The sequence below is a fragment of the Propithecus coquereli genome, unplaced genomic scaffold (assembly GCF_000956105.1).
Source record: "Propithecus coquereli isolate 6110/MARCELLA unplaced genomic scaffold, Pcoq_1.0 Scaffold25, whole genome shotgun sequence".
Taxonomy (NCBI): Eukaryota; Metazoa; Chordata; class Mammalia; order Primates; family Indriidae; genus Propithecus; species Propithecus coquereli.
Window position 1 is genome coordinate 7,187,910 of NW_012148063.1, and position 26,139 is coordinate 7,214,048.

At 39.6% G+C, this 26,139-nt stretch overlaps 1 protein-coding gene across 1 annotated transcript; it reads right to left on the reverse strand.

Annotated features, from left to right (window-relative positions):
• Positions 1-9,429: 9,429 nt before the first annotated feature.
• Positions 9,430-25,878, reverse strand: RSPH3 (radial spoke 3 homolog (Chlamydomonas)). Its single transcript, XM_012646810.1, has 8 exons — positions 25,396-25,878; positions 22,211-22,298; positions 17,727-17,868; positions 16,045-16,190; positions 14,529-14,732; positions 12,495-12,657; positions 10,348-10,434; positions 9,430-9,900 (listed from the first exon to the last, which is right to left on the reverse strand). The coding sequence occupies exons 1-8, from the start codon at positions 25,866-25,868 to the stop codon at positions 9,593-9,595; spliced, it is 1,611 nt and encodes a 536-aa protein (XP_012502264.1). The 5' UTR covers positions 25,869-25,878; the 3' UTR covers positions 9,430-9,592.
• Positions 25,879-26,139: the final 261 nt, after the last annotated feature.

A 26,139-nucleotide genomic window follows, 5' to 3' on the forward strand; every position in this document is an offset into this window, starting at 1 on the left:
GCTGGTTTCGAACTCCTGAGCTCAAACAATCCGCCCGCCTCGGCCTCCCAGAGAGCTAGGATTACAGGCGTGAGCCACCGCGCCCGGCCTCTAGTACCTTATCTTTTAACTCATATATTTGTTATGCTATTTTCTTGGTTTACAAGAAACAGAGGAGCTTCTGGACAGCTGAACACGAGGAGGCTGCTGGAGGGTGCGCCCTGGGAGGGCATGGAAGGTCCTTGTCCCTCCCCATACCTCGCCCTGTGCATGGCCTCGTCTGTAACCTTCATAATATCCTTTACGATAAACTGGTAAATGTATTTCCCTGAGTTCTGTGAGCGGCTCCAGCAAATTAATTGAACCCTAAGAGGGAAGGAGTCATGGGAACCCCAGGTTGAAGCCAGTTAGTCCGAAGCTCTGGACTTGTGACTGGTGTCTGGGGGAGGGGCAGTTTTGGGGACTGTGCCCTCACATGTGGGCTCTGACACTATCTCCAGGGAGTGCTGAGGACAAACCGAGCGGCACACGGAGAATTGGAGAATCAGAGAATCAAGGTTTATTGGCCGGTGGGCTCAGAGGGGTCTCGCCACCAAATTCTGAGCCCCGTCTACCAGGTTTTTCCCACTTTTATTAGGTTGGGGTGGTCGGAGGGGTGGGGTCTCCGCTGGCTGACGCAATTGCAGAAGCCAGGTACTAGGTTAGTATTAGGTTGATGAGGGTCTTCCTTATCACTGGAATTGAATTAGGGGGCACTCAGCTGGTGTCCACTGCTTGACGTGTGGGGAAACCCCCACATTTGTCACAGAAGTCTTCTTCTGTGTTGGTGATGTTGTGTTGGTATGGAATTTAGAAGAAAAACATGGTTTGGGTGTTTTCCAAAAATGATGGGTGTCCAAGAATGGAAAGACAAGCACCACATGTACTCACCATCAAATTGGTATTAACTGATCAACACATAAATGCACATATAAGAATAACATCTATTGGGAGGGGGGAGGAGGAAGGAGGGGACAGGTATATGCATACACAAAGAGTGCAATGCGCACCACCCGAAGGATGGACATATTTGAAACTCGGACTTAGAGGGGGAGGGGGGGCAAGGGCAACATACGTGACCTAAACATCTGTACCCCCATAATATGCTGAAATAAAAAAATAAAAAATAAATAAATAAATAAAAAATTATTATTTCAAAATAAAAAAAAAATGATGGGTGTCAGAAGTAAGATTTGCTAGATGGGCCCAGGCTCATGCAAACATGGTTTGGAAAGAGAAAGAATGAAAGGACAGGGGATGAGGAACCTTTGATTCCTGGGTGGCTACCTAGTCACTCATGATATGAAACCGCAGCTGCACTATGCTCATTTACTGAAGATAAGAGTTACCAGTGGAATTCAGAGTTGGCTCTAACTCCCAAGGCGTTGGTTCAGCGCGGTGGCTCAGGCTTCGTGGCCTGTAATCCTAGCACTCTGGGAGGCCGAGGCAGGAGGATCGTTTGAGCTCGGGAGTTTGAGACCAGCCTGAGCAAGAGCGAGACCCATCTCTACTAAAAATAGAAAGGAATTAGCTGGACAACTAGAAATATATAGAAAAAATTAGCCGGGCATGGTGGCACATGCCTGTAGTCCCAGCTACTCGGGAGGCTGAGGCAGGAGGATCGCTTGAGCCCAGGAGTTTGAGGTTGCTGTGAGCTAGGCCGACGTCACGGCACTCTAGCCTGGGCAACAGAGCGAGACTCTGTCTCGAAAAAAAAAAAAAAAAGAAATTCTTTCATGAGGCTATCTATGTACTCATTCATTCATCACCGATACTTATTAAGCACCTTTTTTTTTTTTTATTAAGCACTTTCTAGGAGCCCAGCTCTTGGCTGGAGGCTGTGGGGAACTCAAAGGTGAAAACGGCCTCATTCCTGCTTCAGAAGGAGAAGGACTTGTGGATTGAGGAGGAAGAGAAGACAGGTCCTGAACTCAGACCTGAGGAGTGAACGATGCTGGGACACGGGAGGGGACAGCCGGCCTGTTCCGAGGGCGCTGCCTATGGGCTGGGGCTTCGGGAGGGCTTCCCCAAGGAGGATGTTGGGGAGGAATGGGCTCTTTTGGAAGCTGCAACTACGTTTCAGAGTCTTGATGGATGCATCAGGCCAGAGCCCTCACCTCCCCGCTGGCAGAGCGCAGGCTGAGGCTGGCGCTGTGAGCAGAGCCCCCTGGCGCCCAGAGGTGCATGGAGAGAGCCTGGAGGGCGCTGCAGTGCACAGGGCCACGCCTGGTAGGGCAGCCAACCTGTTCAGGGCATGTGAGTAACTGAGGGCCCCAGCCTGGCCGGGGAGGGACAGCCCGGAGAGCCATTTCCTTCCCTGCAGGCACGTGTGGTGCTCTGCCTAGAAGAAAGTCCTTCAAATGAGTGACTTGTAGCGCAGCAGGGCTCAGGGCTCAGCAGACCCTTGGTGGAGAGTGCAGCCAAGTCACAGAGTGCAGTGGGCGTAAAGCCACCTCTGGAGCAGGCTGGCCCTGCCACTTGCCATCTCTGGGGATTTGGGGCAAGCCACTTGACTCTCTGAACTTCAGTTTCCTCCTCCGTAAAATGGGGATACAGCTGTGTCTGCCTCATAGAGTGGTTGCGAGTGTTTCATGAGATAATATTTATTAAGTGACCAGCACATAGTGCGCCCTGGTAAGGCAGCAGTTGCCTGGCCGGGGAGATCACACATAACTGGCACTCAGGAAATGTCTGGAGAATGAATCAAACACTTTTCCTTTCTCTTTTTGTCTGCCAAATATTTGTTCTAAAGAACAAATATAGACGTAAACGTAGAAAGCCAGTTGAGATCAGAAAGCTCTGATGTGGGACTGCAAACTAGTACAACCTCTGTGGAAAGCAGTATGGAGACACCTCAAAGACCTACAAGTGGAACTGCCATTGGATCCAGCAATCCCACTACTGGGCATCTACCCAAAGGGAAAAAAGGCATTCTATAAAAAAGACGTCTGCACTCGAATGTTTATAGCAGCACAATCCACAATTGCAAAGATGTGGAAACAACCCAGTGCCCATTAGTACATGAGTGGATTAGTAAAATGTGGTATATGTATACCATGGAGTACTACTCAGCCACAGAAAACAATGGTGATCTAGCACCTCATGTATTATCCTGGATGGAGCTGGAGCCCATTCTACTAAGTGAAGCATCACAACAATGGAAAAACAAACACCACATGTACTCACCACCAAAGTGGTATTAACTGATCAACACTTAAGTGCACATATAGTAGTAACATTCATCGGGTGCCGGGTAGGTGGGAGGGGGAGGAAGAGACGGGTATATTCACATCTAATGGGTGCGGTGCACGCCGTGTGGGGGATGGACACGCTTGAAGCTCTGACTCGGGCGGGACAAGGGCAATATATGTAACCTAAACACTTGTACCCTGGTAATATGCTGAAATAAAAAAATAATAACTTTTTTTTAAAAAAAGAAGAAATGAAATAAAAAAATAAAAGAAAGAAAATTCCGACGCTTCAAAACAAAGCTGTGGGCTGGCAGCAGGAGCACGGCTGCTGTGTCCTTGGGGGCTCCATCGGACTGCGCCGAGCACGGAGTCTGCACGGCAGGAGGCTCCCCTGCGACCCGCAGGACAGCTCCCCAGGGGGATTGGGCTAATGGGCTGTTCAATTACTTGCCCTTTCTAATTACAGTATATTGTCATTTTAAAAATAATGCCAGTTTGTTTTTATTATAAAAGTAATATATGTTCATTAAAACAAAGGCTTATATTGAGCTTATGATGCAGCGACCACTAACATGTCTTAGTTCACTGACCTGCACAATAATTGACAGCACAGGTACTATTATTTTCCACCTTTTATGGATAAGTAAACTGAGGCACAGTGAGGTTAAGTAACTTGCCCAGAGTCATCCAGCTGAGAAATAACAGAGCTAGGTTGGGCGCCCAGGCGGTCTGTTTCCAGAGTTCCTCTCTTTTTTTTGTTTTTGTTTTTTTTGAGACAGAGTCTCGCTTGGCTGCCTGGGCTAGAGTGAGTGCTGTGGTGTCATCCTAGCTCACAGCAACCTCAAACTCCTGGGCTCAAGTGATCCTCCTGCCTCAACCTCCCCAGTAGCTGGGACTACAGGTGCTCGACCCCAGGCCTGGCTAATTTTTTGTTTCTATTTTTAGTTGCCCGGCTGATTTTTTCTATTTTTAATAGAGACGGAGTCTCACTCTTAGGCTGGTCTCAAACTCCTGAGCTCAAGTGATCCTCCCACCTCGGCCTCCCAGAGTGCTAGGATTACAGGAGGGAGCCTCTGCGCCCGGCCCAGAGTTCCTCTCTTAGTCACTACACTCTCATGTCTTATTGTCTATATAAGTCTTAGTGTACATATGTGTGAAAATACAGGCAAATACAAATACGTTAAAGATAACCTATACTCTTAATATCCAGAGATAACCGCTGTCATTGCTAATAGTGTAGTGAGGAGTTACACATATAAGGTATAATGTAAGACAAAGTCATATTTGAATTCTGGCTTCACTGTTATGGGCAGTGTGACCTTGGCCTCAGAAACAGACGAAAATACTGGGGGAGGGAAGGTTTTTCTCGGCATTGATATCAAAGACAGAAAACAAAAGTGGACAGATGTTACATATGAAAATTAAGAACTCCTGGATGAGGAAGAGCACAAAACAAAATGTAAAGTCAAATATCAAACTAAGAAAAAGTTGCTTCATATGTAATAGAAACGTGGTTAATCTCTTTACTGTATATGAAGAACTATTTAAAAATCAGTAAGTAGACCTCACTAAAAATGGGAGAGTCTACCAAAGAACTCTAAATGGCCAATACGTGTATGTTCAACCTTGTGAATAACCAGAAAGAAATAACTAAAATGATGAAATGTGATTTTCATACATCAGATTTGGTAAGGGTTAAAAAGACAGACAATAGGCCGGGCGCGGTGGCTCACGCCTGTAATCCTAGCTCTCTGGGAGGCCGAGGCAGGCAGATTGTTTGAGCTCAGGAGTTCGAAACCAGCCTGAGCAAGAGCAAGACCCCGTCTCTACTAAAAATAGAAAGAAATTAATTGGACAACTAAAAATATATAGAAAAAAAAAACTAGCCGGGCATGATGGCACATGCCTGTAGTCCCAGCTACTCGGGAGGCTGAGGCAGGAGGCTTGAGCCCAGGAGTTTGAGGTTGCTGTGAGCTAGGCTGACGCCACGGCACTCTAGCCCAGGCAACACAGTGAGACACTGTCTCAAAAAAAAAAAAAAAAAAAAGACAGACAATAAACTGGACATGGCAGCACCTGCATGTAGTCCCAGCTTCTCGGGAGGCTGAGGTGGGAGGATTGCCTGAGCCCAGGAGTTCAAGGCCAGTCTGGGCAACTAAGTGGGACCCTGTCTCAAACAAACAAAAAATAAACAAAGAAACAAAAAAGACGGACAATAACCAGCGTTGGCAAGGATGTAGATGCTTTCCTGGACTGCAGGGGTTGGGGCTGGTGGTAAATGCTTTCTGAAGATAAGCTGGTAGCATGTATCTAAATCCTTACCCATAAGCCCCCCACTTGGCCTAATACTTCAAATAACATATTCTAATGAAAAGATAGTCAAATGAGAACAATATTTGTGCTAGGATATTCACTAGAATATCTTTATAAAAGCGAAATGTTGGAAACAACCTAAATGTTCTTTAAAGGGGCTTGTAAAGTGAAATACTGTAAGGTTATAACATAGATGATTCTATAGCTGTTAAAGGGGATAAGGTGGATTTCTACATGTTGAGGAGGGAGGAAGCCCACTGTAAATTCGAACAGCAGGTTGCAGTATGGGATCTTGTTTTTGAGTAACGGGGTACCCTAGCTGAGCCCTGACTTAAATTTTGATTTTGACTCTTTATACAACTGGTTTTCTGGAATTTGCAGAAGTTGATATGTTTGACAGACTGTTTTGTAAATACATGTGAGGTTTCCCTTGGAGACTCCAGGAAAGAGTTGAGAAAATGGTAGAGACTGTGAGGAAGGCTGGAATCCCAGCCTGGGTAAGAAAGGGGCAATGGCAGGATTTTTTTGGTTATTTGTGCATCTATATTTATGGGCTCACTGAAGATTGGTATGTATAAGCTACTCATTAACAAATAAACTTATTTATGGAACATATAGAGAATATACAACCTGATGAATTTTCACAAAGCAAGCATGCTCATGTCCCTGCCAGATTATAATATAAATTACCTGAAGGAGCCCAGAAGCTTCTGTCTTGCTCCTCTGAGCAACTTTGCTTCTCAAGAGGAGCTCTCTTCTGACTCCTAAAATCAGAAATGAGTCTGATCCATGTTTGAACTTCACATCAATGAAATCATAAAGTACATACTCTTTTATATTTAGCTTCTTTCACTCAACATTATGAGGTTCATCTGGGTGTACTAGTCATTCTTTTCTGCATATTATTCCATTGTGTGAATATACTCATGTTTATCCATCTCCCTGTTTATGAATATTTAGATTGTTTCCAGTTTTTGTCTATTAAAAACAATGCCACTATGAATATTCTCACGCATGACTTTGTGTGCATATGTGCTCCTTTCATTGGGTTTATGCCTATTTGTTTATAGAGTTTGCTTATATTTGGCTTTAATAGATAGTGCCGAACAATTTTCCCAAGTTGTACCAATTTGCATTCCTACCAACGGTGTTTGAGAGTTTCAGTTCCACCAAATATTTGCCAACATGTGTCACGTCCTGTCAATTTTGGGCATACTGGTAGGTGGGTATCTCATTGTAGTTTTAATTTGTGTTTCCCTGATGATTAATGAGGATTAGCACTTTTTAAAACAAGTTTTCTGGCCATTTGAATATCCTTTTTTGTGTTCTAATCTTTTGCTCTTTTCTGTTGAGTTGTTAATCTTTTTCTTACAAATTTGCAGATCTCTATGTTTTGGATATTAGACCTTTGTCAGTTATATACATCGCAAAAATATTTTCCCATTCCATTGTTTGCCATTTACTGTCTTAATGGTGTAGTTTGATAAATAGTTTGTTAAACTTAATATAGTCTAATTTATCTATTTTTCTTTTATGATCAGTGCTTCTTTCTGTCCTGTTTAAGAAATTTTGCCTAAAACAGGTCACAAATATATTTTCCTATAAGAGATTATTGTTTTATCTTTCATATTTAGACCTGCAGTCTAACTGGATTTGATTTTTGTCTATGGTATGAGATAGGAATCAAGATTCATTTTTTTCTGTGTGATTATTCAGTTGATTCATCACTATTTATTGAAAAAGACTCATTTTTTTCCCCACTGTAGTGTCACTTTTTGTCTTGTTTATATATGTGTGGACTGTTTCTGGACATAATACTCTTTTACATTGGCCTATTAGCATATCTTTGTAGTAATACTAGACTGCCCTAATTATTATACAGCAGTCCCCCTTATCTGTGGTTTTGCTTTCCGTGGTTTCAGGTACTCGTGATACAGTACAATAAGGTGGTGGACTGTGCCTTCACCTCATCTGGCAAACTTGGGGCTACAAGTGAATACAGCTCTATCGCCTGTAGATATAATAAAAATAGCGTAACCTTATCCTATACGAGTGGGAACGCATTGACGGGAGGTACTTGCTGGACCAGCATTGCTCCCTGCAATGTGGACCAGCACAGTGGCTGAACTATTGGCCGGACTGGATGTCTTTTCCAAACGTGGAAAAGTTTGGGTAAAGTAAATGACCTTAACAACTTGAAAGAATCTTAGAGATGACATTGTCTCTTAGCTCAATGATTCCAGCGGCCTCAAAGGGTTTAAGTTATATGTTTGCTGAGACAATTTGGGTTCCAGCTTTAGTCCTAATACTTAGTAGGCTTGTCACCTACTGCAATCACTTAAAGTCCCCGAACTTTGGTTTCTTCATTTACATCATTTCCTTCCATTAGCTCCACTGCTAGGCTGTAAAAATATGCATGCAGTATTCATGTCTGTCCACTGCTATATCTGCAGCCTCATTCCAAACACATAGCAGGCACTCAGTTAATGTCTGCTGGTGGACTAAACTAATAATTAGAAACTAAAGATATAAATATTATCATGCATGCCTCAGAAGGATACTATGAGGTTTAAATGATATAGCGATATAATTTATGGGAAAATGGCTACATTCTTTTAAATTTTTAAAATGTGGATATAGTTGTGGTCCCTAACTTAAAAAGAAATTAAGGTAAATGGGCTAATAATTATAAGTTATTTTAAATCATTATAGCTTATTTATTTATAAATATTCCGAGAAAAATAGGATATATGTATCTGAAGGCTCAGAAGATTTCAGTTATTACTTAAGATGGACAAGGCTTTGGAGATAAAACAATCTGTGAACTTTAATCAGGTAAGTTCTCCAAATATGTTCAGATAAAAAAGTCAAATGTTAATTCCCTATGCTATAGCACATTCATAATACATAATATCATACCATATTTTAAAAAGAGATTTATGTTTACTAATGTTGAAAGATCTAAGACACACTGTTAAGTGAAAAATAAAAATAAAATATGAAAATATTTATATAAAGAAAAATCAACCTATATATTTCTAGATGTTCAAACATACGTGTATATAAATATCTCTAAAAAGGCCTCGATGATACACACCCTACTGATAATAGTGATTTGCCTTTGAGGAGGGGAGTGAGACTGCATAAGGGCAAACAGGGACTTGTGCTTTATTGGCATTGCCTGAAATTTTTAAATAGCAGGAATGCGAAAAAAATACGTGAAAGCGTATTACCAATCCACAGGACCCCTTAAGTCTTACTTGAATATTGAAGCTGAAAGGGCTATCTATTGTTTAATTTTTTTTTGAGACAGAGTCTCACTCTGTCACTCTGGCTAGAGTGAAGTGGTGTCATCATAGCTCACTGTAACCTCAAACTCCTGGGCTGAAGAGATCCTCCTGCCTCAGCCTCCCAAGTAGCTTGGGACTACAGGTGCTCACCACATCTGGCTAAGTTTTCTATTTTGTAGAGACAGGGTCTTGCTCTTGCTCAGGCTGGTCTCAAACTCCTGACCTCAAGCAGGAGGTCTTCCCGCCTTGGCCTCCCAGAGTGCTAGGATTGCAGGCATGACCGACCTATTGTTTAATTTTACACAAATCAGGGTATAGTTCTTGGTCCTCGTGTGGAGGGAGCACTATAATGTTCAGTAACATGACATTCAGGTATTCTTTCATAGAGTAAAATAGTTTTCCTACAGAGAAGAAAAGCTTAATGGCTGACAGCACTGAAATGTAGTATTAAATATCATATTTACTAAAAAAAAAAAGCACACACAAAATTAAAAGGTTAAGGAAAAATATATTTGCTAGATACATGTAGTGGTAATTGGAAGATAGTAATTAAGTAGAATTCCCGTTAGAATTACAATATAGCCTTTAAATATATTATTATTAAATTTATTTTTTTGTTTTATCACATTTAATTTGCCCAGTCCATCAGACAAAAAGACATGTTGACTAAATACAACATAATTTCTACAGCCTGAGGAGACTCATGCATCATTACCTGATCGTTTGCATCGCTGATTCAGCTGCTGATCAGTTTCATGACTCTGAAGCTCCCCTCTGCTGTTACAATTCTTCCTTCCCTAAGGATTTCCTTATTGCTGTTTCTTCACTTTGCCCTAAGAGCTCTCCTTCTTCCATATACTTCCTTTCTTGGGATGGCCTTCCATCATATGACATTCTTGGTAGGTCATCTCTGTCTAAAAGAGGCCTCTGCGTGTGGGACAGGCTTTGCTCTTGGAAGTCATAACTGACTGGTTGGTCTCTCATTGCTCCAGGACCACCATGCTCATCCTCAGGTCTCAGAGACTGATGTTTGTCCTCCTTATTCTCATACATACTCAGCCTCTTTTCAACCACTTCACGAATCAACACTGAAAAGTTAAATGTTCAGAAATCACTATGATTTTCATATTTTAGTAGTTATGGTGCTAGACTTACAGATGAGTATAAAACAAACATTCACTAAGCCTCATCCCTTTCCTATATCATAACCTTTTGTAAAAGTCAGCATACTTAATTTCTTTTTTTTAACCCCCCCAAGCATACTTAATTTCTACACCACTAATGCATTGAATATGAATTATATTCTCTGCCTGTTTTAACAGAATATCATTTATAAAGTAATGATGGAAGATATTAACACAGATCAAATTACAGAAGAACTAAAAACAATGTTGAGGATAAAAATTTGCAGCTTTGTTAATATAACTGATATATTGAAAGTTTAAGCACTAAAACCATAAAATTAATATCTCGTCAATTTGTTCTTTTTACTGAAAATTTCAGAGATGGCTTTTAAATAAAATAAAAGAACTTACTGTCAAGCACTGTTCTTCCCACCATGCTGTATTCCATGGTTTTTTCAACTTCATTCATTAGCCATGGAAGGAATCCTATCTCAATATCTATAATTAAAATAATTCCATTAAGTGACTTTTATAAATCACTAGAGACAGCAAGAATGTGCTTTTCTCCTAATGTAACAGATTCATCAACATTGGTTTCTTAATATGAAATGTTAAATAAACTCATAGAATGTAACTTTTGCCATGTTCTCTACATATGTTCCAGTTAGTTTCCTTTCCATGGCAGAAGTGATATTTTAAAAACTATGAGGACTTCCTTGGAGTCAAGGCATTTGGAGCTGACTTCAGAGGTGAAATCTGGGGCAGATCAAGGAGGCGGGGAAGGATGCGGATCTGGGAGAATGCCAATCCAAATGCAATGCAAATCTGCGACTGAGCAAGGCCAGTAAAAAGAATGCCCCCACCTGAAACCCAGGGCCTAATGGAAGCTGATCAGACTCAGAGGATACAAGTCAGAGGCATCTGAGGAGGGAGCCATCTAGAAACGAGTCAAAAACTAGGTATTCCCATTAGTAGTAAGTTTATTCAGACTGAAATGAAAATCTACTGTGTAAGCGTTTAAAAAATGTTGTCCATTATAATACATTTTTTTTTTTTTTTTTGAGACAGAGTCTCACTCTGTTGCCCTGGCTAGAGTGAGTGACGTCGGCCTAGCTCACAGCAACCTCAAACTCCTGGGCTCAAGCGATCCTCCTGCCTCAGCCTCCCGAGTAGCTGGGACTACAGGCATGTGCCACCATGCCCGGCTAATTTTCTCTATATATTTTTAGTTGTCCAGCTAATTCCTTTCTATTTTTAGTAGAGATGGGTCTCCTCTTGCTCAGGCTGGTCTCGAACTCCTGAGCTCAAACAATCCACCCGCCTCGGCCTCCCAGAGTATGATATACATTTTAAAGGTTCAAAATAGCTTTTTGGGGGGCAGGCATCTAATTTTATTTTTCAATAGACAGTGTGATAGGATATTATATTGCTACTATAAGTAATTTTAATCTCAGGCATGAATTTCATTTGCAGGGTTTTAAATTGATCTAAAACTGACTTTTTTGGTAATCCACAATAGAAAAAAAGGTTACTGCTCTCCGTGACTAACAGTAAGAGGCCTAGCCAGAATGCAAGAAGGTAGAATGGTAGCACAGAATGAACACTGGACTTGGAGTCAGAGTTCCAAGTCAGTTTGAGACCTAAACACTTCCACTGACTGAGGGTTTGGGAGCAAGGCATTTAACTTCTCTGAGCTTCAGCTTCTACTGAAAAATGGAAATTATATCTGTCATCTTCCTCGCAGGGTTACTGGGAGGATCAAATGACATCACATATGAGAAAACATTATGTAAATTGGAAAGTGCTATATAAATGTAAACTAATAATACTTGTCTGTGATCTGACCTCTACATATGGAATTGAATATGTAATCAGTGAAAATTAACATTACTAACATTAATAAAATACAATTGGCCAATGAAATTAATAAAATATTATTAGCCTATACACAAAGCACCGTGGATGTAAGTGCTTTGCACTGTAAGTGCTGTGGAAAGAGGGTGGCAGTGGGGACACACAGCCCTTCCCTCCCTCTGGTTGACCACCTAGGGGTGGGCTTTGAGGGATGAGGACAGACAGCTATCAGGCCATGACAGCTGCCTCCAAAGGGTTTTTGATTGGAATAGGAAGTCAGCTGAGAAAAAGTTAATAACTATTTTTACATACATACCGCTTTATAGTTTACAAAAAGTTTCATATACTTTGACTTAATTCCTAAATCCTCCTCATTTCACACATGATGAAACTAGAAGTCATAAAGGCAGTTAATGATGAATCTGGGACCCTAACTCAAGTTTTTGCTATCAAGTACATATTTCTTTCTACTATCCAATGTTGCTTCTCAGTAAAGAAATGCCAATATCCTAAAATCAGTATCTTTATAATACACCTCTTATTAGCACTTACTTACTTAGTACTTACTTAAAACAATTGTAATTGACTTTTTTACTTGTTTCAGAGCTAGAAAGTTCCAACTCACAAAAAAATGGGCATGAGATAAATTTAACCATTAAGAGGATGATTAAAGCAGAGTTAATCTTACAAAAATATCCACAAACCTCTTTCAATGGGATCATAAAAGTAGCCACTATCCCTGAGACTGCTAAAAACAGATGGGAGAAGGTCAGCCAGGTAACGCTGCGCAAACGCACGGGCGGCGATTTTCTGTGAGGTCTCTTTATGCTTGTTCACTATTTCCCACTGCTGGTGCTTCCGACGCTCCTGCCAAGGAGAACATAGATGGTTTGTACCTCTTATGCCCTCCCCAAATACCAAATCAAGTGAAGTAAATAAGTGGGAGAATTTGGACTTATCAGAAAATGGAGGCCAAGGTGTCTATCAATCAAAGGTTCATATTTTTCAAGATTCTATTGAACTTCAACAACTGAATGGGTACTGAATTCAGTGGGTACTGAATTCAAAAAGGTATAAAATATGGAGCTTAAGGTAAAATTCATCTCTTAATCCATTTTCCAGTAAAATAATTTCAAGATATACATGCCCGAATATATGGATATAAAGATAATAATAGTTATATGTATTTTAATTATCATAAAATATTACTGATAAGAGAATTATAATTGTTTAGAAATCTTCAATGAAGGAACTTGGGCCAATGAAGAACTCGTTTGTAATAATTCTTTGAATTCATAAAGCTGACATGGTTCTGAAGATTATGAAAGCCTCTTATTTTTTGCTGTTGTTTCCTTTAGACCATGTACTATCTATAAAGCTAATGAACCCTCTTCTCTACTCTCATGTGGAAGTGGGAGCATTAATATATTTTCTAATTAAATCTATTTTCAAAGTTTAAGCAAATATAAATCTACGTAGTTTGTATTCGTTTTTCCATATTTTTCCTAATAGAGAGAAAACAAATATTTTTCATAAAGATTTCACAGATTATTTCAACAAAGCTTGTTTTTCCAGTATTTTATATTCATAAACAATGTCTTGCATTTGTACAATCCTTACTGTAAGACCTATTATGCTTTTTGTTAATTAATTATTCATTTTGGAGGAAAACTTAAAGTCCATTTAATTAGGTATTGAGTAGAATTTCCCAACTAATAAGCTATTGTTCATAGTAAGTTAGGGCCTTTGGGAAATTATTTTAATTGTTTTTAGGTATTCAGGCACTACTTTAAAATTCATTCATTCAGTAAACAACAACGGTGACAGTTACTGCCAGAACCAGAAAGATCCTTAAAGATTACTGTGTCTAGTGTTTCCTAACTGCAGGCTGTTGGCATATTTTTAAAAACTGAATTGTAAAACTTCTCTTGTTGAAGATTTTAAAACCCTACAATCTGAAAAATACTCTATAAGGACCCAGGTAGTTCTGGTGTATCCCTAGGGGTATAGAGAAGGGCTTGGCCACTGACAAAAAGACCCAGAATTCTATCCAGAATTCTTATCCCCATCTCTTCCCAATACCCTCCACTTTTTTTGTCTTTCCATCTTTATGCCACTAACTTATGGCAAATCAATGTATGCATTTCTTTCTCCAGGACTGCTGATTTTTAAGAGTGCCTTCCAATTGGGACACAAGTAATTTAGGAACTTTCATTACATTTAGGAACTTTTGGAAACTCAATTTAGGTACATTTATGTAAGCTGAATTTAAAAAATGTAATTCAGTCCATGAAAGATCTATGATCTATAGGAGAGACCAGGGTGGGTGTGGTGGCTTGTGCCTGTAATTCTAGCACTTTGGGAGGCTGAGACAGGAGGATTGCTTGAGGTCAGGAGTTCAAGACCAGCCTGAACAAGAGCGAGACTCCGTCTTTATAAAAAATAGAAAAGTTAGCCAGGTCTGGTATGGCGGCTCTTGCCTATAGTCCTAGCTGCTCAGGAGGCTGAGGCAGGAGGATTGCTTGAGCCCAGGAGTTTGAGGTTGCAGTGAGCTAGACATCCTGTCTCAAAAAAAAAAAAAAAAAGAGAGACCTGAGCAACAAATACTATAATACTATAGGTCTTTTTCTAACATATTCCCAAAGATCTTTAGTTTTATGATATACCACATGTAATTTTGAACATAATGTGCTAAGTAACTAAAAGACTGTCTAAGAAAGAAAAATAGAATTCTATACTTTTTCTTCTCGGTGTCTCCTCTCTTGCTCTTCAAGTCGCTGAACTTCAGCAAGTTCAATATTCTGAATTTCTTCATAAGCATACTGCATGGCCTGCAGGTTAGCCAACTCTTCTTCTTCCATTACTTCCAGAAGAGACTGCTCAATTGTTTTTCCCACCAAAACGTCTAACATTGGTTTAACTTCCAGATCAAAGTTAAAGAGCTTAAACACACAAAATAAAGCAAACAACATTTTAATCATGAATCAAATACTCAACAAAAAATATAAAGAAGAATAGTAGTAACAGAATATTATTTATTAAGTGTCTTCTGTGTGCCAGACACTGTGCTGGTGCTTCATTTATGGTTCCTAATCCTCAAAATGAATAGCATTTTGTTTACAGGCAAATATCTATTAAGTCAACATTAAGAAAAAAATCTATGCATTCATCAAAATGAATCCTGATACTCAACAATTTTAAGCTCAAACTCGGAAACCCATGGAAAACATCGCTGTCTGTCTTATTCTCTGCTTTTTCTGCTTGATTTTTGCTGGTTGTTTTCTAACAACAGTGTGATGAACTAAGGAACAAGAAAAATGGAATTCTGGTGATTCATCTTTAGGATTTACAGACAAATATACCCTTCTCTATAGTTTCTGACGACTTATTTCTCAATTTCATTGACAGCTCTTTCAAGTTCCTTCAAGTTTTAAATTTCATTTAGGTCACTATGCATATAATCATTGTCTTCTCTTCTTCAATTTCATAAACTGGCCTATTTATGCATTCCACACTGATATGAAGATATAATTATTTTAAGATTTTTTTGGGCCGGGAGTGGTGGCTCATGCCTGTAATCCTAGCACTCTGGGAGGCCGAGGCGGGAGGATTGCTTGAGGTCAGGAGTTTGAGACCAGCATGAGCAAGAGGGAGACCCTGTCTCTAACAAAAAAAATAAAAATAAAATTAGATGAGCAACCAAAAATAGAAAAAAAATTAGTCGGGCTTGCTGGCACACGCCTGTAGTCCCAGCTACTCAGGAGGCTGAGGCAGGAAGATCGCTTGAGCCCAGGAGTTTGAGGTTGCTGTGAGCTAGGCTGACGCCACGGCACTCTGGTAGTCTCGCAACAGAGCGAGACTGTCTCAAAAAAAAAAAAAAAGATTTTTTTAACAGATAGAGTAAGTATCTTTATAAAAGTTATGTAATCCACAAGCAACTAATAGTAGAATCTCCTATATGAGGGATATTATATTTCCTTATTTGGTACAAATCTACCTTACATATATACATTGAATATGTAAACAAAATTCAAATGTGTAGATGTTTAAAACAGAATGACTTTGTTTCTAATCAGCAATCAGAAGATGGTATTTAACAAGGATAAAGCCATTATAGATAATATCTGGAAAGAAATCCAAAAAGTAGAATGTTTCTGACTGTGAAGCAGTTCTTACCTGTAGTAAGCTTTACCTAAACCTAACTTTACCTCATTTATAAAGATAATAGAGGAAAGCCCACAGAATGTCCTGTACCTCTCCTTCTAGTATTTGAGTGTCCACATCTTTGCCAGTTTTGGCAGGAATAAAGAGTGGTGTTGATGGTCTGTCCAAAAATGCATCTGTTTGGCATTCCATATCAACTTCTATTATGCGGTCAGCAATTTCTTCAAGGTATAATTCTAAAAAGAATAGCATATATGTTGAGTTTAAAATTCTCATCTATTTCAAGTATATATGTGTACCTGAAATTTTAGCTTCTTTAAAAGAGAATTAAATGGATCAGAAAATAAGTCAGAATGAAAGTGCTCAAATGTGGAGTTCAAATGACATAATTGAACTATTAATGAAAGTTTTTATATATTTGGAAGATCATAAGTCAAACTGGAACATTAACTGAATATCTAGAAAGCACTGAGCTTTGTATTTGAAAATGGAACCAAAGAAGAACATGGGACACAGATGTGTATAAGATGCAAAGTGTAATAGTGGATGAAAAGTTAATAATACATATATATATAACTGAGCCCTAAGATGGTATATGTATAAAGATTTGAAAATTCCTGGATATTTTAAAATATCATGTTCCAAGTCACCATGTTATCTATGTTCCCCCTACTCTATAAACAGTTGTATGAAAACAAATTTCATGTTAGGAATAACTGATATGAGGTAGGGGCAATGTGGTATCATGCAAAGAACATGAGCAATGGAGTCAGATGTTGAACATAGGACCTGGCAAGTTACGTCCTCTCTGGGCCTCAGTTTCTTCATCCATAAAAGGAATCATAACTATCTGTCACATGGAATCTTTGTAATGATAAAGGAGATGCTAAGATAAAGGACTTGGTGAGGTATCTGAGGAAATATTGGTAAAGAACCAGGTATAGTTTCTGAAGAAATACTCAACAAAAGGTGGCTGCTATTGTATCACTTAACATTCTGGTGGTGTACCCACTCGCTCAAACTTAGCCCTCACAGAATTACAACTGTACTGGCTAATGATAGACATACACTTATTCTAGATTTGGCATAAGGGCACGGGGAAAGAGCATGGACCGGTTCTCTCCCTTTGCCTTTACTATCCAGACATAATGAGGGATAATCCCAGTTTGAGAATAGAGTATGTGAAAAGGACTAAGAGAGAATGAGTTTGGTCACAAAATTATGTTTTTTAAAGCCTACGTCAAACTTCCAGCCATATCCAATATAATAATATATATGCTGTATTTGTTTAATGAATGGACTTCCCTACTACATGATTAGGGAAGTAGTGGATAGCACAGGAGATGCATATGTAACACAAAGGCCAAATAAAAATGAACTGACACAGTAAACAAAGGAGCCACAGGCCGGGTGTGGTGGCTTACACCTGTAATCCTAGCACTCTGGGAGGCCGAGGCGGGAAGATCGCTCAAGGTCAGGAATTCAAGACCAGCCTGAGCAAGGGCAAGACCCCGTCTCTACTAAAAATGGAAAGAAATTAGCTGGACAACTAAAAATACATAGAAAAAAATTAGCTGGGCATGGTGGCACATGCCTGTAGTCCCAGATACTAGGGAGGCTGAGGCAGGAGTTTGAGCCCTGGAGTTTGAGGTTGCTGTGAGCTAGCCTGACGCCACTCTAGCCCAGGCAACAGAGCAAGACTCTGTCTCAAAAAAAAAAAAAAAAAAACAAGAAAACAAAGGAGCCACAATGCCAAAGACATGCTCACAAACCTGTCTGTACATCCATGTGCTTTCTGCCTTCCACAGGTTCAGGCGTTCGTGGTCGGAGCTGCTCTTGGGCTCGTTTTCTGGCAAGAGCCCTCCTCTTAGCCTGCTGCTGTCTCTGAAGCTCTAGAGGATCAGGCTGTCCAGGCTATTAGGGACAGAAAAGGCTTCTAGAATTTATAAAATATTTCTCAAAGCATATGGGAGCTGCCATTCCAAAAGTAATTCCTGGGTAGTCCTAAAGCATGTTACAATGATGCTTCACAATTATCAATGACTTGATTAGTAAAATTTTCTTGGAACTTTGTCAGGTAATTACAAAGGTGTCTGAAAAAGCATAAAAGTAACTTCAAAGTATGGCTATTAACTGGAATAAATGGATGCAGAGTCCTATCTAATAAATTGTTTTTCCTCATTTAAGCATTTTTATCATGAATTCCTCCGGTGCCTAGTAAAAACTGACATAACCATTCACTTAAAATAAATTTTAATGTGTAGTTGAGAAATTGAAAAGCTTTAGAATTTGTTAAAATTTGAATTTCATTTGGACAGAATTTCCTGGAAAAATATATTAGCTCACAAAGAAAACATCCTCAGTCCAAATGAAGCCTCTCCCAGTGCACAAAATGATAGCTTGATTAAGGGATTAAAAACATAATTATTCACAGTAGTTCTATAATATTTGGAGGCCCTTGATGCAGTATCTGCATCTTATTTTACAGTCATTCTCTATAGCTGGCCTTCCTTATCTCAAAGTAAACATGAAAAGAAAGGGGAAATATGAAAGTATTTTGTGAGAAAAATTTTAATATTTAAAATTAGAATTCTAAACGTTTTAATTGAAGTGACAATGTAACATTAAAGTTTTTTAAAAACAGAAGAGAGAATTGCCTATCATTCTATATTATTTAAATACATAATGTTTTTGAGCTTGTGATGGTACTGTACATGCTTTATACTGTCTTTCTAATTTAACACTATCGTAAACTTTCCCTCGTCTTGGCATCATATAGTGGAAATATGAGCATTTGTTCTGAAGCTCAAATTCCAACTCTTCAATTTATCAATCCTAGGGTTAGTAAGGCTTGGACTAATGACCTAAGTTTTCAGATACTGAGTTTTCTCATCTGTATAATGAGAATATTAATAACATCTATCTAAGGTTTTGGTTGTAAGGAACAAATCAGATGGTAATGTAATGAGCTTAACACAATACCTGACACAGAATAGCTCTTTTCCTCCATATTATCATATGCTTTTATTATAAAGTAATACAACCACATTACCAAAAAAGGGAAAGAACTGCCTATAATTCCATTTAAAAAATCTAATTACTAATATCATTTTGGGACCATTCAGTGAAGATCTTTTTCCTTTGTGTATTTATTCTACACTATTATAGTATCATGCTTGATTTATTTCCATTTTCTTCATGGAACAGAATTATAAATGTCAATTCTTGAAAGATTTGGGGTGTTAACATAAATGCAACTCTGATTTGGTAATTCCTTTGCCCAAGTTACAGAGCAGAGTTACAGGGCTGGGGACTGTAGTCCTGTCTCCCTGCTTTATCTCTGGCTGTGCTCAGGGATATTTCTTCCTTCAGGCAATTCCCATGCTTCCCATGGGTTATGGGAGGACAGGTCTTCTGCCAGGAAACTCAAGATGGTGAAGAAGCTGGTCATCTACCTCAGTCTCACTTTTTCCAGCGTGGAAACCACGAGTCAGGGGGACAGTCTTTGCATGCTAGGTGCTGGGCAGACTGGGGGGAGGGGCATGATGGATATAGAATTCTGATTCTCTGTCTGCTTGGAGCTTTTTCACTTCTCTGTGGCCCTAGGAACTGTCTCCTACTCATACTTGAGCTCTGAGATATTGCTGGTGATAATCTCCACACTGCACATTGTTGTTGGTTTTCTTTTCTTTTCTTTTTTTTTTTTTTCTGGTCAGTACACTGGATGGAAAGTGTTGGTTTTCTATATAGGAGAGTGAAGCCAGCCTGCTGCCATTTTGGAACCAGTAAAGAATAACCAGTTTTAGATGAGAAATCTACTGTCATTCAAATCATTGCTCCGCGTTAGTTAATATGTCATTTCTTTTTGGCTGCTTTCAGAATGTTTTTTTAGTTTTCAAAAGTTTGATTTTGATGTGACTTGGTGTGGATTTCTTTGGGTTTATCCTTCTTGGAGCTCACTTAGCTTCTTGGATTTGTAGATCTTTTGCCAAATTTGTAGAATTTTCAGGCACTACTTCTTCAAATATTTTTTCTATCCCAGACTTTTTCTCCTCTCCTTCTGGAATTCCAATAACATGAATGCAGACCTTTTTTTATTGTTTCTCAGCTTTCTGAGGCTCTTTTCTTTTGGTCTATTTTCTACTGTTTAGCTGGGTAATTTCCACTGATTTCTCTTTGAGTTCACTGATCATTTCCTGTGTCATCGCCAATGTACTACTGAGTCTACCCAGTGAGTTTTTGATTTTGATTATTTTTTAGTTCTATAGTTTCCATGTGGTTCATTTTTGCATCTTCTATTTCTTTGCTAAAAGTTTCTATTTTTTTCATTTGTTTAAAGAGTGTTCATAATTCTTCATTTTTGATTGAAACATTTTGATTGCTGCTTTAAAATCCTTATCAGGCAAGTCCCACATCTGAGTCATCTTGGTGTCATCTCTCAACTGTTTTTTCTCACACAAGTTGTGACTGTCCTGGTTCTCGTATGATGGGTGATTTTCGATTGTATCCTGGATATTGTGGGTATTATATTCTGAGGCTTTGGATCCTACTTAAGCTTTCAGCATGAAGACACCTCTTTTGTTTTAATGTATAAGTCTGAGTGGAGTTGGAAGTCAACTCCATGCTGGGCTCCACTGACACCACCCCAGCAAAAGCAGAGGACCAACTTGTACCACTTTATTGGTGCCAGGTGGGGGTGGGAGCTCAGCTCATTCCTAGGCTCTGCTGACACTGGTATTGGGGTGGGAATGAAGCACTGACTAGCACTGCCTCATACTATCTTGTTCCTCCTTGTTACTACCAGTTAGGATTAAAAATTCAGCTCCCCTCTGGCTTTGCTCACACCACAACAGAAAAAGTGGGGCACTGACTTGTACCATCTTTTACTACCTCACTGCTGCTGGGTGGAGGTAGAAGTTTAGCTTCCTGTTCCACCCTTGTTGCTACCACCTTGGTCGGGGAAGCAGGCGACCCCTGGAGGTCTTAATACAGAAGATTCGAGACAGGGCTGAATCACATACATTGTTAATAAGTTTTCTAGATGATTCTGATTCATGGCCAGTTTTAAGAATCGCTGCTTCAGGCTAACATTCCATATACAGATGTTCCCCGACTTATGACGATTTGACTTTATGATGGTGCAAAAGCAATACCCATTCAGTAGAAACTCTACTTCAAGTACACATATGACCATTCTGTTTTTCACTTTCAGTACAGGATTCAATAAATTACATGGGATATTCAACACTTTACTATAAAATAGCCTTTGTGTTAGATGATTTTGCCCAATCATAGGCTAATGTAAGTGTTCTGAACACGTTTAAAGTAGGTTAGGTTAAGCTATGATGTTTGGTAGGTTGAGTGTATTAAATGCACTTTCAATTTACAGTGTTTTCAACTTACAATGGGTTTATTGGGATGTAACCCCATTGTAAGTAGAGCAGCATCTGTATTATTACCACCTTGTATTCAGCACTCATATGTAATGTACTGTTTATGGATTCACTATATTTCATTTCCGTGCCAAGAAATCCCCACCCTTAGTATCACACCACATTTAACTTCTCTCTGTATCGTAGGTACCCAGCACAGGACCTCAAACTCAACAAATATTTGTTGAGTGAATTAAAAGAGGCATAATTCTGACTTTTTGATCAAATAATGATAAATGCATTAGAGTATGAGATAATGTAAGCAAACCTAAAGGTATTAGAGCAGTGCTACTTAAACTGTGTTCCTCAGACTAGCGCTGTCTGTGAACTGTTCGAGCTGGTCTGTAACAATTCACGTACAGAAATTGAGAGTAAAATTTTAGAAACTTTTAGAGTTGCTTGCTAGAATTCTATTAAATCTAATAAAAAATTAGGGCTTGTAATTTTTTACTTACTATTTTTAATTGTGGTTAAATACAAATAAAATTTACCACCTTAACCATTTTTAAGTGTACAATTCAGTGGCATTAAGTACATTCACATTGTTCTGTAACCATCACCACCATCTATTTCTAGAACTCTTCACCTTACTAAACCGAAACTCTGTACTCATTAAACAGGAACTCCCTGTCCCTGTTCCTCTCAACCCCTGGCGACCACCATTGTGCTTATATTAATATTTGTATGTCTTTTTTAAAATTTCCTTTTTCTAGTAACTCATCTTTATTTTATGAATGTTTTAATCTGCAATGGATTAAAACAAACTGATCCTTCACCATAGATAGTGTGAGTGCTCAGTGTTAGACTATTCAAATTGAACTTACCAGCTGCCCTGTCTGTAGTGCATAGGTGTTGCCTCGGATCACCCTTCTGTCATACATTATGTTTCCATAACGCATAGGTTCTTCCTCTCTGTAAAACAGAAAATAGAGTGTTGGTATCTATGAAGTAAACTCATTTTCCTTTTTTTTTTTTTTTTTTTTTTGAGACAGAGTCTTGCTCTGTTGCCCAGGCTAGAGCGCCATGGCGTCTAGCTCACAGCAACCTCAAACTCCTGGGCTCAAGTAATCCTCCTGCCTCAGCCTCCCGAGTAGCTGAGATTACAGGCCTGTGCCACCACACCTGGCTAGTTTTTTCTAATTTTTTTTTTTCAGTTGTCCAGCTAATTTCTTTCTATTTTTAGTAGCGATGGGGTCTCACTCTTGCTGAGGTTGGTCTCCGACTCCTGACCTCAGGCAATCCTCCCCCCTTGGCCTCCCAGAGTACTAGGATTACAGGCGTGAGCCACCACTCCTGGCCAAATTCATTTTCAATAGGATTTAGACTAAGATGAAAATATTTCAAGAAAATGTATTTCTGTTTTAGCATGGTCCACAAAATAAGGAGATAAATGGCTACCATTTATGTAATGCTTACTATATGCCAGGTCATTCATATACATTATTTATTGCTCACAATAACCTTCAAGTTGGGAACTCTGATTCCTACTATTTGATGGAACAGGAAATAGACTCAAAGAAATCTGCCCAAGGTCACCTTGCTAGTAAGTGGCAGATCTAGATTTTGGCTGTATATCTGTATGACTACTTAACAAATGTGAAAATGGCCCATCTGAAAATGTGAAAATGGCCTGCCCTAAAGGACTGCAAAAAGCTTGATTCAAAGATTGAAAAGTTACATTAACAAAAGAATCAGGCTTAAAAAAAATAAGTCAAATTTCTCATTGTTCTTTAAAACTAAAGATATTTTTTAAAGTTATTTAAAATATTAATAGAATTTTAATTTCAGGGATCAGAATAAATGATCAAGTGTAAAAAACACAAATACACAGTTGATATTTTTATTCAAAGTTGTTTAAATGATATCCTATTTATAGCTATGAAGCCAAACATTGATCTCCACCAATAACAGCATTCTATCTGAAACAACTTCGAGTGGGGTATAAGTTGCTTTTGCATCATACATTGAAGCCACTACTGAACATCCTGACATGTTTCACTGCTCATCTTAATTGACCTCTGGGCAGTGTTAAGCTCAGGTGGCCACTCCTTCACTGTAGCACTCTCTTTTCTAGGCCTTTGTGATACTACCATATTCTTCTGATTATTTTTCTGCTACTTCTCTGGTGGCTCTTTTTTGGCCTTTGTTTGCAGTTCCTCCTGTCCTGGAAGATTTCCTCAGGGCTCAGCCTTCTTTTGTCCTTAGTTGATCTCATCCATTTTCAAGGCTACAATTACGATCCATATATCTAAAACTCACAATTTTATTTTTGGCTCAGAACTCTTCTTTCAATTTTAAGTATATCCAGTTGCCCGATGACATCTCATTGGATGTCTGGAAGGCAACCTCAAAATTGACTAATTGTCACTCTCCCATTCCAACTCACTACTTCTTCAGTGTTTACCATTTCATTAAATAGTGCTACTAATCATGCAGCTGGCTTCATCCAGAAGCCTGAAAATCTTCCATGACTCTTCCTCTTCCCTATCCGCTACACCTAGCAAGTTGTACTGATTTTACCCCCCAAATCTTTCTTGCATCCATCCATTGCTCACTGATACCACTCTTTTACCTGGACTACTGAAAAAGTCTCTTAGTCTCTTGATTGTCTGTAACAACGCTTTTATTGTAGTCAGCGATCTTTTACAATGGAAAAATCCAAACATAATACTTAGTTAGAGCCTCCAAGTGCTAATTAAAGTAATAATGAAGAAAAATTTGGTTTGACACTATCCAAAACCAAAACAAAATCTAAAAAGAAAAAAATCCATAACACCTATTGTTGGTGAGGATATGGGAAAATAGTCTGGAAGGAAAGGTATATTGTTCCATTTGTATTAAAAATATACATGGCCTAGCGATTTTACTCTCGAAAATCTGCCTCATAGAAATAAAAGTCCAGGACACAAAGTTGTTTATTGAAACCTCTTTCACTTATAAGGATCCACTGTGATTATATAGGGCCCACCTGGATAATCCAGGATACTCTCCCCATTTCAAAATCCTTAACCTCCAAGTCCCTTTAAGTAAATAAGGTAATACATTCACAGGTTCTGGGATTAGGGTGAAGACATCTTTAGGGAACCATTATTCTGCCTACAATGATTTTAAACCTCTTTTGATCAGAGTCAAATAAAAGATACGTTCTAAGGTAATTTTTTTCATTCATTTGCATTAAAAATGTTATTTTATTAGAAGGGTTATACATCTTTTACCAAAGGATTTGTAAAATAAGGATGTCATTATCACAATTTTCTTTGGGCACATGCCTAAAGGTGAATTTAATGGTGTTTATGATCACTTAACTACCAATAACTACAGAAAAGATGTATTACATTTTGTTTGTAAATGAGAAGACTAGTATTCAAATGTTTTCCTTTAGTTTTAAGATTTATGATTCTACAAAAAGGTGGAAGTTCTTGACTCACATTAGACTTGTGTTAAACTTAACTTTCTAGGTCCTTCCAAATAAAAAACAGATATTCCCATTTCTGTATTTGTGTAATTGACTTTCCATACTTAAGTTTAGAACTTCACAGCTAGCCAGCTAAATTTCATCTTTTGGTTTCAGCCCAGTTATATACCCAATCAAGATAATTTGGAACATTGACTCCCTTCAATCATATTAAGTTATCCATTCCAACCATGTATCGTCTGAAAAACTGAAAGATTTATCCAGTTTAACATAAAGTTTTGAAGAAAATAAGGACTTTATAGGACAGAGACAGACTGATATAAAAGCCTATTTTTTGGATATGGTCTTCTAGTCACTCATCAGCAAGTTTAGCTAACAGCAGTATGGTTTTGATAGCAACTCAATATCACTTAAAAGTTAACTAAGAGAGGTCACCCATGCCCCTTCTTGCTTTACTCCACATCACGGGAGAGTTCTTTAGGGCAGGAATTTTACTTCGGCAGAGTGTAGACAAGGGAAAGCAGCATAGGCAGCTTTTGCCAAGGTGAGATGGGGCGCAAGTGGAAACCACATAGGGCCGGTTTGGTTACTCACGGCTGCAAGAAGTTGTCCCGGTAACGGCGGCGCTGGCAGGGCAGTGCCCGGGGCCGGCTGGTGTAGGTGTAGGTATTCACGGCCCGAGAGGTGCGGTCAGTCAACAGAGAGGCCATGTCCGGGGTCGGACTGCCTCGCCTTCGGTGGAGTTTGGTTTTGAAGCAGGTGGGCGCTAAGGCGTCGTAGGAATCGGAAAGACGTAAGTAGTGCCAAGGACAGGGATTCCGCGACGCGCGGAGAGGCGGCAATAAGAAAGGCGGGCCAGGGTAGGAGGTGGGAGCTACGCTCGGTTTGCTCCTGAGAGCACACAGCCCACCTACGGCGCCCGCATCGGTTGCCCAGCAACCTAGGGTTCCGTTTGGGGGCGGGACCTCGAGGCAGTTCCGGTGGGCGGGTTTCCCGAGAAGGCCTGCGCTGCAAGGCACTTCCGGCTCTTGACTCCGCCCATCGGCGTCTCCCCTATAAGTGCGCATGCGTGATGGGAGCTCGTCGGGCATGGCGGTCTTCGTGGAGCTCTCGGGGACAACGGCGGCTGACTCCAGTTCCCTTTGGAGTGTGGCTTTGCAGGGGTGGTGTCGGCGCCATTGTCGCAGGCTATGCGAGAATGCTTTTCCAGTGCCGTCCTCGGCTGTTGCTCTGCCCGCCACTGCCGCCGCGCTCCCGGGCTGATCCTGGATGACACGCCCACGGTAGCCGGGCTCCCAGCTCTGTTACGTGGGAAAGGGCTTCCTGGTGTCTTGTGGC

Excerpts from the sequence above, each read along its gene's own strand:
- RSPH3 (XM_012646810.1), bottom strand. The coding sequence starts at position 25,868 with ATGCGCACTTATAGGGGAGACGCCGATGGGCGGAGTCAAGAGCCGGAA. Across the intron at positions 17,869-22,210 it reads CACTACAGACAGGGCAGCTG|CCTGGACAGCCTGATCCTCT; the intron begins GTAAGTTCAATT and ends TGTCCCTAATAG. Across the intron at positions 14,733-16,044 it reads CTCAAATACTAGAAGGAGAG|CTCTTTAACTTTGATCTGGA; the intron begins GTACAGGACATT and ends TGTGTGTTTAAG.